The 20,317-nt window shown below is 36.4% G+C and overlaps 3 protein-coding genes across 6 annotated transcripts; 1 reads left to right on the forward strand and 2 right to left on the reverse strand.

Annotated features, from left to right (window-relative positions):
• Positions 1-1,409: 1,409 nt before the first annotated feature.
• LOC132161692 (serine/threonine-protein kinase BSK6) lies at positions 1,410-5,967 on the forward strand. 4 transcript variants are annotated; one of them, XM_059571868.2, is made up of 10 exons: positions 1,410-1,717; positions 1,842-2,062; positions 2,157-2,292; positions 2,398-2,531; positions 2,621-2,726; positions 3,112-3,197; positions 3,549-3,737; positions 4,286-4,453; positions 4,732-4,851; positions 5,455-5,967. In XM_059571868.2, exons 1-10 carry the CDS (start codon positions 1,636-1,638, stop codon positions 5,707-5,709), a joined length of 1,497 nt encoding a protein of 498 aa, XP_059427851.2. In that variant the 5' UTR covers positions 1,410-1,635; the 3' UTR covers positions 5,710-5,967. The 4 variants fall into 4 exon arrangements, with proteins under 4 accessions (XP_059427851.2, XP_059427853.2, XP_059427852.2 ...); XM_059571870.2 differs by having other exon boundaries at positions 1,412-1,717; positions 4,738-4,851; positions 5,455-5,966; XM_059571869.2 differs by having other exon boundaries at positions 1,412-1,717; positions 4,289-4,453; positions 5,455-5,966.
• A 1,092-nt stretch (positions 5,968-7,059) lies between these two features.
• LOC132191814 (uncharacterized) lies at positions 7,060-10,321 on the reverse strand. Its single transcript, XM_059606920.2, has 2 exons — positions 9,192-10,321; positions 7,060-7,513 (listed from the first exon to the last, which is right to left on the reverse strand). Exons 1-2 carry the CDS (start codon positions 9,653-9,655, stop codon positions 7,273-7,275), a joined length of 705 nt encoding a protein of 234 aa, XP_059462903.1. The 5' UTR covers positions 9,656-10,321; the 3' UTR covers positions 7,060-7,272.
• Positions 10,322-15,689: 5,368 nt separating this feature from the next.
• MYB1 (myb domain protein 1) lies at positions 15,690-19,217 on the reverse strand. The gene is made up of 3 exons (XM_059607069.2): positions 18,797-19,217; positions 16,551-17,426; positions 15,690-16,236 (listed from the first exon to the last, which is right to left on the reverse strand). The coding sequence occupies exons 1-2, from the start codon at positions 19,095-19,097 to the stop codon at positions 16,555-16,557; spliced, it is 1,173 nt and encodes a 390-aa protein (XP_059463052.1). The 5' UTR covers positions 19,098-19,217; the 3' UTR covers positions 15,690-16,236; positions 16,551-16,554.
• Positions 19,218-20,317: the final 1,100 nt, after the last annotated feature.

Here is a 20,317-nt window from a genome sequence, read left to right on the forward strand (position 1 = left end):
TTGGATTTTGCTGATGGTAGTTTTAAAAGCGACTTATTAGTGTAAAAAAATTAAAAATAAGTATAGCATTATTCTAATTGTATGCATTTGTCATGCATAATTGAAGGGGTTGTAAGGTCAAATTAAAAAGGCATGACTTTTATGGGAACGTAGTATATATGCATGATGATTTGACCATATGAGCATGATCTCAATCCCTAACTAACGAACTACCCACGCAGCACAAATCGTGATTTATTTTTTATTTATTTATTTTCCTCTCTCACATTTCATGTGTGGGCCGTAAAGCCCTTTCTTTTTTGACTTTCTGGTTGCAGCTTTCTGCTTTTTTTTGCATTCCTAATCATTTTCCCCTCTTATTTTGGGAGGGGCATAAGACAGTTTTATTCATGAGAAACGGTGTTCAGGCAATTCAGATATTTACTGCTCAAAAAAATCTTGATTCCACCTTCATGCAAGCCTAGTTGGTTCGAAGAGAAAATTAAAAATGGCAAAATACTGAATAAATACGAAATGGGTACTCACATCCAAAATAATGGGCTGGCACGCCCTACCTGCTCAGGCAAGTATTTGGGCGGCCCGAATAAGTAGGGTTTGAACTATCTAAACACCTATCTTATCTTACTATTCATTACATTGAATAGAAAATACAAATCTTACAAAATGGAAGGAATTAATTGTTACAATTAATTTAAATATGGGTAATTCCGCTAATAATATTTTAGTCTTAAAACTTATTAAGAAAAGGGAAATGCGAGGTGTTCTTCTAATGTTTTTTTGGTGTTCTCTCAATGGTGATGTTACTTTTAAAATCACCAATTGATTAAAAGTCAATAATGATAATCTTAAATTCAACGATAATTTTAAAAGTCACGTCACAGTTGAGAAGACGTAAAAAGAATATTAGAAAAACACCTAACATTTTCCTTAAGAAAAATACGTAAGTAAGAAAAAAGCATTATAAAATCTTAAATTTTAAATGCAATAAAATAAACTAAACATAAAAAAATTCAAACAAAACAATAAAATCTTAATCTAAAAGAGAAAATCAATTGTCAACCAAATGCAGCTGGGATCGTGTTTTGGTGACAAAATTCTTTTCTTCTGTACTTTCATTAATTAACCGACTCCGAACAAAAGTCTACTGAAACGACAATGGTTCAATTTAATTTTTGTTATTTTCCTTAATTTAGCAAACACCAAAAACATTGGTGTTTGTCGTAACAAAGGAGAGCCGGGTGTTGCCTGGCCATTTCACTCCCATCCCGTTTCGAGATGAGAGAGAGAGAGAGAGAGAGAGAGGGGAATGATGAAAATGCAGAAAAGCAAAAAAGTAGTGAAAAAGCTCCTTTACGCACGCACATGTATTGTGATAGCTAGAATCAAAAAAGAAAATGAAAAAAATAAATAAATTACTAAAATCACATTATTACTGCTACTGCTCGCAGTAGAGATTTATAGAGAGAAAGAAAGAAAAAGAGGGTGTGGAAGACTGAGTAACCAACCTTGGATCCAAAACCAACACATTCACTCACACTCAGAGTCTTCACACTTTCTCTCTTTCTCTGTGTCAGTGCTGAGCAATGAGCACCGTCTGATTATTCGACCTCCACCGTTCGATCTCTCCGCCGCCCAATGGGAGCCCGTTGCTCCAAGTTCTCTCTCTGCTGGTTCCATTCCCACCTTAAACCCTCCGTCCTCGAGTCCTCCGATCTCGGTATGATAATTAATCGCTACTTTCTGTCTGACGTTTTATGTTTTATTATTATTATTATTTTTTTGCGTGTCACGGGGATGAATGAAACTGTTAACTGAGTCAGTGAGTCCGTCATTGTGCGCAGAAAATGGGGGCAAAAGTGACCGAAATTCGTGGCCGAGTTTCACCGAGTTCAGCTACGAGCAACTCAAGGCTGCCACGTGTGGGTTCTCCTCCGATAACATAGTCTCGGAGCACGGTCTTAAAGCTCCCAACGTTGTTTACAAAGGAAAGCTCGATAACGGCCGTTGGATCGCCGTTAAGCGGTTCAACAAGTTGGCCTGGCCCGATTCTCGCCAATTCATCGTCCGTTAACTCGTTTTAAATTTCTTACTTATTTCATTTTTTTAAAAAAAAATGTATTTTTATTTTTAAATTGATGCCACTGAATGTGGTTTAGGAGGAAGCGAAATCGGTGGGAAATCTGAGGAGCGAGCGATTGGCGAACCTGATTGGGTGTTGCTGTGAAGGCGAGGAGAGGCTGCTTGTAGCGGAGTTTATGCCCCATGAAACGCTGGCGAAGCATCTGTTTCACTGTGAGTGTTGTGAATTTTGATTTTCTCTGAAGGTAGCGTTTGGTTATAATGGCTGCCGTTCCTCTCTGCTTTGCATTATGGAATTTGTGTTTGAATTGGTAATAGGGGAGGCCCAGCCCATGAGATGGGCAATGAGGTTGAGGGTGGCGCTGTATTTGGCACAAGCTCTGGAATATTGCAGTAGCAAAGGGCGGGCACTGTATCATGATCTCAATGCGTACAGGGTCTTGTTTGATCAGGTAAAGAGGTTTTCGACGCAGGTTTTGCTTAGCTTTTTTCATACCCATTTCATTGTTTGGTTTTTTTATTTTGGGTCCGTGGTGAACAGGATGGAAATCCCAGGTTGTCTTGCTTTGGCCTTATGAAGAATAGCAGAGATGGGAAGAGCTACAGTACTAACTTGGCTTTCACCCCTCCGGAGTACTTGAGGACTGGTATATATATATACTTTGTTATGACGAGTGTCAAAATCAATTTGCTTGCATATTTCCGGAAGTTTCTCCTTTTTATCTAATTTTTGTTTCAGTAGACAGCTTGCTAAGGCTTTGTAGATAATGGGTTAAACTCTCTCTCTCTCTCTCTCTCTCTCAATTTAGAACTGTCAGATATGGAGCTTAAATAATTGTTTCTTTTACCACTTAACTAAATTCATATTCATTTGACATGAATGGTGGCATGAAAAAAGGTAAGCTAGGAATTCCTATATGATATGGTATGGAACAAGTTTAGAAAATCTGTGCAAATAGTTTGTTACATAATTGCCATTCGGTTTCAGTTTAATTCAAAGAAAAGTATATAAATGTGTCTTATCTTTTGCAGGTAGGGTGACTGCAGAAAGTGTAGTTTACAGCTTTGGGACCATGCTGCTAGATCTTCTTAGTGGCAAACATATTCCACCAAGTCATGTCGGTTTTCATCAAAGTCTCATATGTGAATTCTCGAGTATTTCATGCTTGTGTTCAATATGCAATGCCATAATTAATGTTAGACAGTAATTTAATTTAGAGTAATGCTTCATACCGCACAAATATCCCACAAAGCTGACGTGGTAGGGTCTAATAGCCCTTAGATCAGCTATTGTTAAAAAATATATATATCCAATGGCAATAGACATTGCCACGTCAGCTTTGTGAGATGTTTATGTGGTATGTAGCATTACTCTTTAATTTAAGGTTTGTGAGTTGAACAATCAAGTTGTGATTAAAATTGATGAAGTTCAAAATTTTCATGTTGCTACGATCTGTATTTGTTCGTAGGCACTTGACCTGATCCGCAGCAAGAATTTTCTGATGCTAATGGATTCTGCCCTGGAGGGTCATTTCTCTAATGATGATGGAACTGAGTTGGTGCGGTTAGCTTCCCGTTGTTTGCAGTATGAAGCTCGTGAGAGGCCAAATGCGAAGTCCCTTGTCACTTCTCTCATGTCACTTCAGAAAGAAACAGAGGTATACACCGTATTGGATAAACGTCTTTATGTGTGTATTAGTTTGTAGATTTGTCCTTATTGATAGTCATTGATACTTGTAACGTTAATTATTCAAAATACAGTCATCCATTTTCTTGATGCTGGCCTCATTTCATTGGGACTTTGAGAAAGGAACTTGTTTTTTCATATATGTATATTTATCAAAAAACATTGTGTTTATCTTAAGCTGACATTATCTCTATGCTCCTATCTTCAACGTGGTTTATGGTTCTTGAAAGTAATAATGACATCATTTTCTCGATCATGGGTTTACCCTTCTCCCCACTTTTTTTTTTTTTTTTTCTCCCAATAGTGAACTTTTTATTATTTTATTTAGAAACACCAAGGGTGCATAACCCACGTACACAAGAAGCTTACAAGAGAAAAAACACTAATAGCAAAAACTAGAAGTTTATCACTGTCTTTGCTCATTATTTCTATTTGCCTGACGTTTGATTAAGAGATAAACTCTATTTTTTTGTTAAAACTGTCCTGGGAAGGCTGATTTCTCATTCAATAGTATTTTAGCAGGTTCCCTCATATGTTTTAATGGGTATCCCACATGAAACTGCACCCGCCACGCAGCAATTGACGTTAACACCTTTTGGTGAAGCTTGCTTGAGAATGGATCTTACTGCCATACTTGAAATATTGGAGAAGATGGGATACAAGGATGATGAGGGAATTGCCAATGAGGTTTGCTACTGTCTGTTCTGTACTCGGTGTTCTTTTTTAAATTTTGAAATATGCAAATAGCATCTCCTGCTATGCAAACAGTATCATCAGAATTTGTTCATTGAACTTGAACACCACTTCCCTTCCAACCATTAGAAAAGAATCAATGCTTCTCCCTTGCAGACAGTATATTTATAGATGCTTCGACATTAATGTATTTTCTCCTTTAAACTTTTTTTTTTTTTTTTTTTTTCCTTTTACAACGCTTCAGCACTGATTCTGCTTGAGTACTTGTCAAGGTGCAGCTTTCTTTTCAAATGTGGACCAGTCAAATGCAGGAGACCCTGAATTGTAAGAAACATGGAGATACAGCTTTTCGAGCTAAGGACTTTGCAACTGCCATCGATCGCTACACAAAAGTGAGTCCACTGCCCTCTACAAATTCTTTTGGCCTAGCAAATTGGGCGCATATAACATGTGTATCAGGCCATGAAGTAACAAAATTTATACTGCAAAAACATAGTGCAAAGGAAATGTGCTTTATGTTGTCTAGTGTACCTTGAAGCTAGATTGAGTAGTAGTTTACGAAACAGAATTTGTTTCATTTATATGCATTATACATTTCAGAGCTACTTGCAATAAATTTAACAGAAATGTAGTTGTTTTCAAAAGCATAGAGACATGGAAAATGTGCATTAGATTGAGTAGCACAAATTGACGAGTGACAGTGTAATGAGGATTGGGTTTTGAGGAGGAAGAAAGGGACAATGAAAACAATCCACAACCAGAGGAGAGGAAAAAGAGAGCAATGCACAATCAGATTTCTATTACATCAGTAGAGAATAATGATTTTCCATCATGTTTTTAACTCTTCCTTTACATAGGGTATATAAATATTAATTTTACTACAACTTTCAAAAAGTTTAATTTTACACATTGAAGAATTGGGTTCGTTTGCTTGGGGGATTTGATGCTGGTTTGTGCAAAAGGCTTAAGATTTTCTTCTTTTTTTGTTGTTGTAGTTCATAGATGGCGGGACCATGGTATCACCCACTGTGTATGCTAGGCGCTGTTTATCTTACTTGATGAGTGAGATGCTACAGGAAGCTCTCGGGGATGCTATGCAAGCTCAGGTGGTGTCTCCTGAGTGGCCTACTGCTTTGTATCTTCAAGCAGCTTGCCTCTTCAAGCTTGGGATGGATAACGATGCACAAGAGACACTCAAAGATGGCACAAACTTGGAAGCCAAAAGGAACAAAAAAATTAATAGTGTATAGATTCTTTCTTTCTTTTTTTTAGTGGGTTTTTTTTTTTTTTTTTTTTTACTATATAGTTATGCTTAGTCTTTTGTATCTATCCTTCATTTGCCATTTTGGAAAAAACTACTGTTGGTTTAATTATTATCTTCCTGCGGTTTATTGTTAATCTGGCAAGGGTCTGTTTTTGAAAATTTTACCTGTAGAGTAAATCCCATTTGATTATTTGTATTTTGGCCCGTCCCTTCTCCCTGCCAATCATCCTATTGGAAGGTCTTTGTCGTTTAGTTGTGGAGACGCCGTTTTTCCCTATTTTGCATGCCTTTCCTGTACCTTTTTTTTTTTTTTTTTTTCATAAAAGAGGCTACAGGGAATCACTAATTCACTTTGTATTAATTTGTTTAAGTGTGTTGTCGGGGGTTTTAGGTATATAAACTAACACAACATTCTATATGGCATTTACTGCGTTTACAAATTGACGTCTCAATTCATGTGTCACTCGCTTTTATAAAATATGGATTGTCATGTGAGTTTGTAAGAAAATTATAGTAAAAGTTATAGTACCAAAAACTTGTTTTTTTTGTTTAATATGCAACACTATTTTCAACACCACTAAACAAAGACTTCTGAATTTTTATTTTTATTTAATAGTTTCATAATGGACTACCTTAATTTCAGCTTTACGTTAATAATGAATTTGTAATTGTTGCTTAACCGTGTTTAACAACATGATTGATAGCCACTCTCTGTCTTACTTGTGGGCCTGTGGCCATTAACATATGGGACAAAGTTGAATCATATTTTTTTCCATGGATTATGATTTTTCAAATAGGTTCTTGATACTGTAACAGATAAGACTGAAAGCAATGGGTAGACATGAAAGACTGTTCTTGGGCAAAGGTTAAGTGTCTTTAGAGTGAGGAACCATTTAGCTTAAGCCAAACATTTTATCTTGGCTTAAGCAATTTTTAAGGTATTGCTGTGGATCTTGATCCGTGAAAAATATCCTTCCAACCCAAATCCATTTTTAACCCAACCCCAAGTGCTCTATGCGTACTTTGGGAGGTGGGAGTTGGGGTTAACCAATTCATTTCCCTGAAAAAGAGATTATCTTTTGATTATAGGCTGTTGTCGAATTTTTCAAGAAAGATAACCAAGGCTATAGCCTTTGTAATTATCTTCTTGGAAATCACATGCATTCGTACAAATATTAAATTCCAAAAACAGGAATCTTCAAGGAAACAAGATATCACCATGCAAGAAAATTAAGCGGGGCAATACAAATATACAATTCAATACAACCCTTCCAAGTATTTTGCCAGAAAAAAACCAAATACATTAATTTTGAAACTTGGAAAGCAGAAAAGCCTGATAGAAGTTGTTGTAATATATGAGGAATATTCAAACATTGGTAAAAACCAAACTCTACAAGTATGGAGGAGCAGATTAAGTTGTATTTTTATCTATATAAACCTACCAAGGCTTGAATGTTGAAACTCTCCTTTCACAGCAACAATTTTGTAAGACTTTTTTGTTTTTTTTAACTTTTCTAAACCCTTCACTCAACAGCTCTTTTACAGAATTTTACGATGATGGCACATTAAAGTGAAAGAGCCACGACAAGACAAATGCAAAGACCATGCAAGCAAGCAGGAAATTCAGGAACCGGTGGCCATGCCAGAAGCTTCGTGACTCCGATACGGGCACTTGTGCCAAGACTGTAGTTGCAGCTGTGGCATTGTTTGTCTCATTTGAATGCTCCGTGGACTCGATCTCATTTGATGCAAAGACATTATGTGCAACAGAATGACATATCTCACAGGTCCTAGAACAAAAAACCAAGCCAACTGAAATAAATATAGAAGTAATGAAACTCAAAGATGAGATCATAGAAAACTTCAACAAAGTAAAGGGAACTGTCTTAGAAAATAGCATGTAAAATGACCACTACGATGCCCAGAATTGACAGCTTTATACATTTTATATCCAATTATGTAATCTCAAGCAGCTGCCATGGTGATGATAAAGGAAAATAAGCCGCGAGAGGAAGCTATGTGAAAGCAATGGGGGTGCAAAACAATATCTGGAAAGCCTACAATCAAGAACTGGAATTTGATAAGCTAGAAAAGCTAACAGGCCAAGCAGAAAAACAAATTACTAGTGCAAACTTGACAAGCTCTCTATCATACATAAAGATGAAATATTACTTCTAAAAAAATGAAAATATGATGCCTTTATTAACCAAGGCATTTGTATATAGCACAAGCTTGATGCCTTCATTGACTAAGGCATCACAGCTAGCATCTGACTGGCATCCTCTGCTAACTATAAAATATGCAGTTGTTGAGAAGCCTAGGACAGAACAAACTAAAATCTTTGCCATTATGAGAAGGAATCATCTCTAGGCCAATAAAAATAGGTTCACCGGATACAATTCTCTATTGGGTTTTACAATTTTTTTTTAAGAAATGCCACAAAAAAACTGTGGTTGGCAGGATATGGATTGTGATCAAATAATTTTTAAAGCATAAGTCCAACCCCATCTGATTAAAACTATATCTGGGCCAATCAATCACACAGTTCTAATCAGTTGAGTATTTGATAATAGCTGTTGGGATACTACCATGGTTTTAAGTAATGGTATCGAGATCGATCTTGCCGGCAAGCGAAACCAGTATAGACACATGTATGACACGTGGCAATAGTGAGCACAAAAGATTTTAAGGATCAGAACAAGTATCAGGGCATCTGTTTGACTAATTCAGTACCTAAGATACTCTTCAATTGTGAATATATAAATATCATTAGAAACAGGGGGTGAATAGGATGCACATAAGCAATTAGAATATATTTTTATTAAGTGGCACACCAGCAAGCAATAATCTTCCACCAGGACAAATGGATTCATCAATAAGTGGTCAAATCTCCACTTACATAAAGGTTAGCTAGGGAGATCAGAAGGAAGCTCCGGAGAGATTCCTAAACTTCAAAAAAGTTAAGAGCATTAAGGAATCGTCGGTGTACTTAGACATATCACCACGACTTCAGAATGCTTTACTATTTTACTTTTCTCCGGCATCTTCTTTAACTTTCACAGATCAAAATTCTTGTGCCCCACATCCTCTAAGCTGCTAGATCACAAACTATGCTTTACATCGAATTAATAAGTTAAGGTACTAAAAACCAACTTTCTGAGAGTGATTTGTTTAGTTATCATTAATTTTCCCTTATGGTGGATAATTATAAGTAGCATTCCTTCAAGAAGAGGAAACCTCAGTCGAGAAAGGGTTTCAAAGTGTACACAATCACAACCAGTAAAATATGACTATAATTTACAGTCAGACGAATGAAACTAAGACACATCCAGTACATTAACTCTCAAAAGAGTCAAAACATAACCTTCCATAATGCTACGAACCATCAATTGGGTTCGCAAAAAAGCACCAAAATCATGCAATAATATCAAAAATCAAAGAAAAAGCAAAAAGGATTTTGTTACTCACTTATTTCCCTTAATCTTGAACCAGGCCTCCGCACAGTTCTTGTGGGCTGCACCCAGATCATCCTTACAAGAACAACCCAACTCAATAGGAACCCCTGATTCATGGCTATTACTTTCCAAACCCAGATGACAAATCCTACAATCCCTCTCCGTTTTCGCCAACTGCACCTTGACTTCGGGGACCCCACTCTCAATCTCCACCACCACGACCGAGCAATCCGAGGCCGAAGACAAAGACGCTCTCCGAGAATCCGAGCCGTTCCCAATCTCAGGATCGTACACACAAGCGAAGCTGTACTCGTCGTAGGACCCACCGGTCGTGGAATAGAACTGGGAATAGCACGAGCCCTCGTCGGCGTCTGAGAAGAACACACTACCATCTTCGCTGACGTCACTTCCAGTGACGGAGCGGCGGTGACCCCCTTGCTCCAAATCGGCGTGGTGAGACATTTCAACGGTTGACATTTCGAAGACCCAGAAGCGAAGAGGGAAAAACACAAACAGAGCGTCCAATGCCTCAAAAAGTTTGCAGCTTGAGGACTGCAACTGTTTGTTTGAGTTTATCTGTTTATGAGAGAAAAATCTGAGAAATTTAAAGAAGTGGGTATAGGATTAGGTGACCCATCTTCAACTCCATTAACGTTTGTCACCAAAAAAATTACAGTGCACCCAATTGAAAATTTTGATATGAGACATAATTTCAGGCTAAGACTGAAAAATGCAGAGAGAGGAAGTGAAAGAACAGAGGAGGATTAGACAGTTATACGGAGGTAAAGAATGGTTTGTCTCTGAGAGAGAGACTCTTCAAGCTTTTGAAGAAGTCTTGGTCTGAGGCCCGGCAGAGAGGCAACAGAAACGTGTAGTGGGTGCACTGAGAACACAGGACAGCGAGAGATTTCACTGATAAAGAAGTGTGTTGGGGTGTTGAACTAAAAAACAAAAAAGAAAAAAAGAAAAAGAAAAAGAAAGAAAAAAAGAAAAAGTTGTTGGAAGATTTCGTTCTAATACTAGAATTTTTTGACAAATCAGTAGATTCTGTGTGTTGGATGGCATTCATCAGAGACTGCAAACAAGATCTTATTATCGATGTGGATCGGAGGACGCGTCTCCTTTGAGTGTCTGAGAGTCTGAAAATCAATGATTTTACAATTCGTTAAGGTAATAAAAATGCATGTCGGATTAACATGAACATTAATGTGTCAGATATTTATTTTTATTTCCAAAAATTATCCTTATGGCATATACTGTTTATAAAAAGACTGATTTGTCCATCTTATTGTAAAAGATCAGTGCTACAGAATGTGGAAGTGGGACATATATATGGTTTGGAGCAAAGGGGTAAAACCGTCAATACGGTTGTTCCCTTTAAATATACTGTCGTGTCCTTGTTAATTATTTCTTCTTTCGGCAAACTGACACTGTAATCACTGTAAGCTAGCAGATACAGGAGGGCTATTATTCACTGCATCATAAATCTTCCGTGAGATTCTCTTTTCGTTGTGAATGAACCACCAGGATTTTGCAAAGATGAGATCTGGATATCGGTGGAATAATGGGGTCCATTTTGCAAAAAAAAGTAAAGGGAAATCATCACACTGCTCTGGTTCTTGCCCGATTTCAATTTTTTTTTTTTTAATTTAATTTTTAAAATCTTATTTTAACCCTTTTTATATATATATTTTCATTTCTCTTTTTTAATTCAATGTTTCGGTCTAAAATGCCATTTCACATGCTACATGTTTTTTTAATTAAAAATAATAAACAGATGGAGGAGGGGTGATCCGCTGCCCCGCAGGGTAGCTCATTACAGGATTAGCTTGCGCGGCCACCCCAAGTTTTCATTTTTGACCCGCCTTTTCTTTTCTTTTTTTCGCAATTTTCAATTCACTGCTTTTGTCTAAAACTTAGTATTAATGGCATTAATGTCATAATACTTTTGCCACATTGGATGTCAGGTAGCGTAGAATTGAGTGTTTCATAATGATAAATTGATCAAAATACATAAACTTTGCCTCTTACATATTAGGAATGATAAAAGAAATTAAACCTAAGCCTATTATAGAAATTTTTAGAATAATAAAAGAAATTAATAAATTATTACAATTAAATAAAATCTTAATTTAAATAACGTAAATAATAAAATAAAATATATTTGATTGTTGGATTATTTGATTTGTTGGAATAAAATCTTTATTAAAGTTCTCAATAGAGTAATCAAGTATTTCTTTCTTAGAATTTTGCCTTTATTTTTGTCTAATTTTTTAATCTTTCTTTTACGGTCTGTTTTGACCTAATAAACATTAGAATTAGCCAAACCTCGTAAAACATGAATTTGTATATATTTGAATTAGTTCCAACGCCAATAAACTTGCTCAAATCAAATATCCAAAACTCGAGATATGACTTTTTTTTGTAAAATTAGTCAAGTGCAAATTTGACCAAAACGGGTAAAATTGGCTTATTAAAAAATTAATGTTAATTTTATATATAAAAAAAAAAAAAACTAAAATCTTGAAAGAAGTTTGCACCCCTAATAGAGAGGTGGCTCACGTGACCACCCCAACAAGGATGGCTCCATTCTCCATCCCATTGCCGAGGGAGGCAAAGTACTGAGAATGATGAAAAAAAAAAGACGAGAATAGATATTCTAGCATTTTTCATTTTAAAAACATTAAAGTATACATTAAAATTGGATTGTTACCAAAAACCTAGGGAATTTGATTTCTCTATACCATTTAGTTTAAGCAAATCGAAGAGGAGCATGTTTCAACGAAAAGATAGGCATAATTGTCCAACAAAAATAAAATTATAATTCTACCATTCCATTGTTGGAACCCGCTCTTCTCCTGTTCATTTGAAACTGAGAGAATCCAAATAAGAGAACTTAAAAGAGTTGGAATGATTTTTTTTTTTTAAAGGATTAAATACTTAATTCCTCCCAAGGGTTTCAACACTTTATTTTTTGTCTCTTAGGGTTTTATTTGAATCGTAGAAGGTGCATGTGGTTTTAATAAAGACGAAGATGATACCTCCGTTAAAATTTCGTCCAAAACTTAAAGGAATGCTATGTTAGCACCAATCAAATGTCGCCATGTGTCATGTAATTATTTTTTTAAAAAAATAAAAAGATTAAAAAAATATTTTTTTCTTAAAAAAAAAAAAAAAAAAAAAATTGGGTGGCCATAGCTACCTCTTGGCCATTTGGGGGGTGGCTAGCTACCCCCTTTGGCCATGGGGGTGGCCAGGCCACCGCTAATGGGTCTTGGGGGTAGTTTAGGCTACTCCACTTTTATTTTTTTATTTTTTGAAAAAATATATATTTTTAATCTTTTTAATTAAAAAAAATTAAAAAATTAATTACATGACACGTTGTGACATTTGATTGGTGTTAACGTGATGTTCCATTAAATTTTGGACAAAATTTTAATGAAAATACCATCTCCGTCTTTATCAAAACCACAAGTACCTCGTCCTATCCAAATAAAACTATAGAGAACAAAAAATAAAGTGTTATTAAGCCCTAGAAAGAATTAGGTATTTAACCTTATTTTTTAAATTTTTTTTTTTTTTTTATTTACAACAGATACGCCACTGCGCATCGAACACGCAAAGGCACATACGAAAATATGGGTGTGTTGACTGGTGGACCACCTCAAGGTCAGTCAGTGATGCCTTTGCGTGAAAAACACAAAAGCTATTATTGTTTTTAATTATATATATATTCATATGAACTTAGGAAAAACGAAAAAGAAGAAAATTCCAAATCTGGTCGTTACCCAAACCCCCTCCCCCCACCCCACCCTCCTATGCCGACAATCACGCCACTACACCTCGATAAAGAGAGAAGTGGCCAATCAAATTCTTTTCATTTATAATTATAGGAAAGGAAAGGAATCTTCTTACTTATTATATATGTCTTGTTTCTCTTAACTATTGCGTGATGTTTTCCTTCAAATTTACTTCCAACTCACATTTTCTAAGCTAATAATAATTGGGCCGATAAACCAAACAAATGAAGATATATTAATGCACATTTTTCTTCATGGATTTGAGGCCTTCACATGTTAATTTGCCATTCCAGGGTCTTCACCGATAAAACTAATAAAAAAAAGAAAGGCAAAATCAATCCACATGGTCTGCATCTTTATATAATCGTTTCGATTATTTAATTTGTATGGAATAGGTCTCTCTTACTTAATATTGTTCTCACATAAAGGCGGTTGGCCGCCTTAGATGAAGGGCCGCCACCTGAGTGGAGGTCGATCAGACACTCTTTTTTTTAAAAAAATTATTTATTTATTTTCTATTTAGAAAAGATTTGTATTTAAATATAATAAAGCATGTTATTTTTTATTTTTTTATAAATATAATAAAGCATTTAAAAAAGACCAGATTCAAAAAGAGGTCAATGTTATACGTTAACGTAACGGATACTTCAATCTTGAGCCATTAGATTGGAATCTTATCCGAATTCCACTTTTTTCTTCTTTTATCCACTCTTGGTTGCGACTCAGTTGAGTCAGTTCCACTTGTAACATCAGAATATTATTTCAACCAACGACAATAAATAAAACAAGAAACATTGTAAATCGCTTTAACACGTAAAAGGTGAACAAAGGCACATTGCCACTGATGCTCCTGGTTTTATGGGGATGCACTACTACTGTTGAATGAATCTTCCATCTGGTTTTTTCTAATATTTCTTCCCTTTCTTTTATTTTCCTTTCACAGGATCAGTTTGCCAACAACTAAAGGAAACACAAGCGGGGGCCAGTTTATGGGTTTAGTTCAAACTTGGAGCATATGATAATTAATATAGAGTCTTCGGGGGTTTAGTTGTGTTTGTTCACCTGACAATCAACACGTACATTGGGGTCTACAAGTCACTTAGTTCATTACATTACACCAACCACAAAAAGTAGCAACTTTTTGGGATTAGAAATCCAAAAAAATAGGGTTAGGATTTCTAATTGAATTTACTTCTGATGGAGTAAGGAAACTTTGTCCGAGCAAGGAGCTCTCAGCGTAAGAAGGGCTTTTCTGTTTGAGTAGGAGAGTCTCTCTCACAATTTAACTCTTATTACTCCTGCTCTTTCTTCTTTGAGTAGAGAAGAACAAAAGATCAGGATGCGAGAAATAAGCTGCCTACTTGTTCTAATGAGAATCACTTTTGGTTTGACTATTGTTTATGTAGACATGATTTTCCAGCATTCTCAGTTTAGTTAAGAATTTACAAACTATAATCTATCATCCTCTCTTAATAATATAAACTTTAATTATTCGGCATCGCTTAGGACCAAGAGAAAATGAGCAAAAAAACCTAACGGCATCACAAAGTTCTTCCACAATGAAAATCAACGACACAATTACTAACTAAACAATTAGATAGGAAATTGGGAATTGACCTTAGAAAGCAAACCTCAAAAACTCTCGGACCCACTGTGCTATGATTCCTACACTATAATGCTTTCCAAGCTTCAATCTGCACAACTCGAATCCAAGAAAACATTACTAGAATCATAATTAATGCACTTTCAAGTGTTTATTTTTAAGTGAATCGAACGAGAAAAAAAAGAAAAAAAGAAAAAAGGTGCACATTCCCTTATAGAGCAGTAAAAATTACTTTTGAATTCAAATTTAATAATAATTCAATTAAAATTCAATAATAACTTTAACTTTCACGTAAAAAAAAAAAAAAAAAAAATTACCATTGAAAGTAAGCACTGAAAAAGTGCATATACATATTCCTCGTCACAAAAGACAAGAGTAACAAAATAAATAAGAGCATGCTTTGATGTTGAAAATACAAAAACACTAGCACGATCCTCGAGAAAGTGTGTTGCTATGTTGCAAAAATATAGGAGGTTTTTTTGGCTGTTACTGCGTTGCTGTCATTTTTTTTTCCTAAAAAACAAATATTGTGTAGCAAATGAGTTTCGAGTTAAATGGGTATTAGATGGGTTGAATTTTTGGGCTGTTCGCAATTGTTTGGGTTTTAATTTTGGATTGTTTACTTTCTTTTTTTCATATGAGGTTTGGGTAAATATGGGCCCAACCTAGTTTTTGTTGGCTCTATATATATATACGACAAGCATATATATATATATATATATATGCTTGTCGTGACAATTATCTCACAATGATGCCGTCGACCCCCTAGACCCCTTCGATTCCGTCCTGCAAGCATATTATTGCATACTACAAACGCAACTGTAGACAGAACAACATCTTACCGTCTTACTGGCTCACTGAGTATCAAATGGGAACCACGACGGTGACAGAACAATAGTAAAAAGGAATGTTGTCCATGAGATACTTATTAGCAACTAAATTATGTGGGAGTGAGCCGGGCTTTTGGACCACTTTGATGGTGTCTAGTTGCTGGAGTTTTTTTCTTCCCTAGACAAACCAATTTGACTGTTCACGCAGGCCGGTTAATAACCGGCCCGCATTGCCCACCTGCCAACCGCCCTTGTTTCGGGTGGCACAATGCATAACACGAGCAGGGGTGGAGGTGGTGATTAACCACATCCACCTACCCTTTATATATATATTAAACATACCAAAAAGACGTCGCTAGAAGAGCACAACAAGATGGCATAGAAAAAGAGGAGGTGGCGGCCGAGGGGGGTGCCGGGGAAGAGGGAACGTTTATGACGCATGGGGATGCATATTAAACATCCAGAATTAAATTTTTGAAATTGATGACAAAAGGTTTCCAGTACTTCTGGGAGTCAGAAGTGCAGGGACTGGAAATTGCAATTCGGCACTGTGGATTCAGTTCCTCTTGGAGTTCCCAAAGTCGAGTTCAGCCAATCCAGGCCGTTGATTCCAAACTGTGAGGCCATGATCTTGCCAAAACTTGATGCAGAGAGGAGGAGGGGAAATTTTCAACAAGATAAGTATAGCTGAATCCAGATACTTGGACAAGCTTTGCTTGACTGAAAAAAGTTGCTCCAAGTTATTTATAGCCAACTCCAAGTACACGCTACCGAGCGCTACTAATGCAAAGATAGATTGCCAAGTTCTCTACTAAAGTTTGCCTCCTGCAACATACCAAGAAACTAATCATTAAGAATAATGGTAAAAGGCGCCCAAGCTAATAGAAGGACCACTGGAAAACTTCTAATTGATTTCTTCTCTTTTCTATAATCCATGATTTATAATGTTTCTTAGGTAAGTCTTCTGGTGGGAAAATTTAAATGGCCGATCACACAATACTACCACAAAGATCACAGTTAAACAAATTTTCTTCTAGATCTGTTACCTTGTGAAGTCACCTTTTAACATGGAGATATAATCATTGAATTTAATCCAATCCCCTCAACTTCAACTCGCAAAAAAGAAAATGGTTTCTTACCAGTCTACGTCGATAGTACATTGGTCTTCATGCCCATTAACCTGTTGTTCCCCTCATCAAAACAAAAATGGTCATTCACTCTAGTCTCTTCAAAAATCCCCATTTGCACTTGAGATCCATGAGATACAATTCTGCCGGCTGCATCACCCATCGCTCTGACACTGCTATTCTCTAACCCACTTTTAAGCCAAGCAAGGTTACTTATATCTGTGGCTATTGCAGCCAATTCAAAACTTGGGAAGGATGGAGGCTCTGAAAATTCAACAAATTCTGGCCCCAACAAAGAACTTCCAGGATTTCTATCACTTTCTTTCCCGCAACAACCATGGCCACAATTATGAGGCACCAACTGCTCACCATAGACTCCTTCAAATAACTTGCAAATCTCAACATCTGGTTTTGATGCTTGAATCAGAGGTCCTTGCATTGGAACTGGCGTTGGGAAAGAAGATGCAGGATCTAAGCTATCTGAAGGGTTATATACACTAAAAGCACTAACACGTGCCACGGGTCGAAAAAGAGTAGGCTTGTCTTTGGCTTCCTGGCAAAAATGACCCTCTATTGGCAGCTTGTCTTCATTCTGCTCATCCATATTCTCTAAAGAGCTTATATCTCTCCCTTCGAAGGATTTGAATGAATTGACATCCCCAAATGACAGGGTTTCTTCAGATGATGCCTTGGTTTTGTCTAAGCTAACATCATCAAGCATACTAGATTCTAACTTAATCTTGCCAAACTCCACGCACTGACGCTTTAGGGTAGAATTCCAGTGGTTCTTGATAGCATTATCTGTTCTTCCCGGTAAAAGCCTTGCGATTGCTGCCCATTTGTTTCCATGAATTGCATGCGCTGCAACTATGATACGATCCTCCTCATCTGAAACAACTTTAGTTTTGTTAGCCTTGTTCTTCAAGAAGGACAATATACACTAATTCAACATTTATTAATGACATACTGAAAACTGTTGTATGTCTACATGTACATTCTATGACTAAAAATACAAACAACAACATTTTCCCATTATTGCAAGATGCATGCCTGTTACTACCAGACAGCATGTAAAAATCTGATTGGGATTCCATTGCCATCAAACATCAGTATAAATGCAAGTTTCCCATATTTGTCAATAGCATGAAATTGGAAACAACCATTTGCACAGTACATATATGCATATAAAGATGAAAAAGTGTGACCATTGTATGCCAATTCTCATAATCGCTTAAGCCTTAAGGTGAGGGTAGTAAGTAGTAGCTATACAAGCAAACTCCCACACTGAGGGCAGATTTTGGGTGAATTTCTGTGGATATCATGAGGTTCATAAACAAGAGATCCCATGCCATTATTCATTACATTATAGTATGGTATCTCAACAAATGAGGGTCCCATGCCATCATTCATTACAAAATTATAGCCGTTCATTGACACAAACAATGAGATTATAAAATTCAATATACAGCATAAGTAACTGAACGAATGCTTTGATGTAAAGAGGGTGACAAGAACATATTATTGGCTGTAGAATGCAGCATGCGAGCCTTGGGGCCTGCCAAACTATTTAAGAACATTGATTGGGGAGACATGGACCAATTCAGCAGAAGGCTAAGCCTGGCCAGGAAACCTCCAACAGTTCCAAAAAAATTCAAATCCAACCTCTCAGAGTAGCTCTGTCATGACATACTCCAGAATCCTCTTGATGTACCAACATATTATATATTCTGGGGCATTTTGGGTAATGTAGACTACAGTCCACCCCAATTCACAAAATAGAGATACCAAGGTTTCATGTAATAACGATTCATGAGAATATAATGTCTCAAATTTATATTTTTCCAATTATCAAAATTCTGATAAGTTAAGTGCTGCTAATCAAGCCAGGATGATCTTATTAGTAAACAAAGAATCTAATTTCAATGAATTGATGGTTCACTCTATTCATCTCCTCTAAAAGGCACATCATACTTCTATTCAAATCTTCAATATTGCTGGGTTCAAATTTAAGCCTCAAAATCCCCAATTGGTTGCAAAAGTAGACTTCTATTTTTAAACTAAGACTAACATGCATAACCTAATGTTTGAAGACCCAGAAAGCGATCAAAATGGTGTCTAATCCTCAATTTACAACAAACGAAAAATCAAATAATCAATAACAAAACACAACCACATTCTAAATCAATCAAAACAAGAGACTGAAATGAAAAAATATAACATAAAATAAAGGGTTTGAGATCAAGCAATGTGTACTACACCAGTAAAGGGCTTGCGCTTCACGGCAGGGTCGAGCTGATTACACCACCGGAGCCGGCAAGACTTGCCGGATCGGCCGGCGATTCCGCGGGCGATTAGGCTCCAATTTCTCGCCCCGAACTTGCTCACCAGCCGACTCAGTACCGCGTCCTCCTCGGGAGACCACGGTCCCTTCACCCTGTCTCTGCCCCCTTGCGCGCCTCCTCCGCCCACAACCACCACCGCCTCGTCGCCGCTCCCACCGTCTCCTCCGACGTCCATCTCGTCGCCTCCGTCGACCACCGTTGCGTCCTCCACTTCCATCTTCCTCTCTCGCTTTCTCTTTATGCGTCTGTGTGTGGAATCCTCAGGACTAGTACCTACCGGAATTAACTGCAAGTGTCTTCCAACAGAGACTGTGAACGAGATTTATAGGGCAAGTGTTTCGGGATTTCCCTGTTGTCAGTTTTACTTTACCATAGTGGCTTTTTCTTAAATGACTACCGCGTCCCTGATCAAATTACTATTTGCCCTTTTGTTTCAAATTCATCGACACCAAAACTGAATTTACCGAGTATTTTCAGTAGTAGCAACTATTTTCTACTCAAAATATTTTTTCAACTATTAATTTTTTTTTTATATATAAACTCTTTCAATTCTTTATTTTCTTTAAATATTATTTTTATTGTTTGTTAAGAAATAATGAGAGGGAGAGACGGGAGAGAAATTATTAAAATAATTGTAAAATGTACTACAGCTAAATTTTAGAATGACTATTTTGTTGAAGGGAAAAAAATGGTTGATAATAGTTAAATATGTTAAAAAATAATCTCACATTACCTGTAAACAAGATTTTGGATAGGTTTATAAGGAATTAACAATTCTCTCTTATTGAACTGATTTTATAAAATGAGTTAGACTCATGAATTTCTTCATGATATCAGAGCCTACCACATGATGAATGGAGCCACATTATTTACCCCGTGACAATGATCAGGAAAAATACCGGCCTGTATGTGAATGAGGGTGTTGAGAAATAATCTCACATTGCATGTGAATAAGATCTTGAGCATGTTTATAAGGAATGTGCAACCCTCTTTTATTGAACTTGTTTTATAAGATGAGTTAGACTCACCAATTTCTTCAAAATATAATATTTATCAGTCTTTTAGAGCATTTGCTGAAGATGCCCTAATTACCATAAAGAGCAATGCTATTCATATTTTCGTCTTATCCCCTTTTTTCCTTACTTCCTATTTCCTAACATGATAGTGCCGGCAAAAAAATTTTGCACTCCACCTCTTGGTCTACTATACCTTTAACCACCACCATGTAAGAGTAATTGAGGTCACTCGACTTGGTGGTTGTGACCACTTCAAAGATTTTGTGATGGTGCGATGACCCTTAAAAGTTTGGTTGAGGTTGCCAACTAACTTATGAACAAATTTTGTTGTGTTAATATAGTATTGGCATGTTAAAAAAAATAAAAAATAATTAATTAATTATGAAAGTATGCTACCATTTTCCATTATATATATATATAT

Source organism: Corylus avellana, chromosome 10 (assembly GCF_965113065.1).
Source record: "Corylus avellana chromosome 10, dhCorAvel1.hap1.2, whole genome shotgun sequence".
NCBI lineage: Eukaryota > Viridiplantae > Streptophyta > Magnoliopsida > Fagales > Betulaceae > Corylus > Corylus avellana.

Bases quoted from the DNA above. Each gene is read 5' to 3' on its own strand.
- MYB1 (XM_059607069.2), bottom strand. From the start codon at position 19,097: ATGGAAGTGGAGGACGCAACGGTGGTCGACGGAGGCGACGAGATGGAC. The intron at 17,427-18,796 runs GTGTAGTACACA...AAGTTGTTTCAG, and splicing joins GAAGCGCAAGCCCTTTACTG to ATGAGGAGGATCGTATCATA.
- LOC132161692 (XM_059571868.2), top strand. From the start codon at position 1,636: ATGGGAGCCCGTTGCTCCAAGTTCTCTCTCTGCTGGTTCCATTCCCAC. The intron at 1,718-1,841 runs GTATGATAATTA...CATTGTGCGCAG, and splicing joins CCTCGAGTCCTCCGATCTCG to AAAATGGGGGCAAAAGTGAC. The intron at 2,532-2,620 runs GTAAAGAGGTTT...CGTGGTGAACAG, and splicing joins ACAGGGTCTTGTTTGATCAG to GATGGAAATCCCAGGTTGTC.
- LOC132191814 (XM_059606920.2), bottom strand. From the start codon at position 9,655: ATGTCAACCGTTGAAATGTCTCACCACGCCGATTTGGAGCAAGGGGGT. The intron at 7,514-9,191 runs GTGAGTAACAAA...TTTTTGTTCTAG, and splicing joins TTCAAGATTAAGGGAAATAA to GACCTGTGAGATATGTCATT.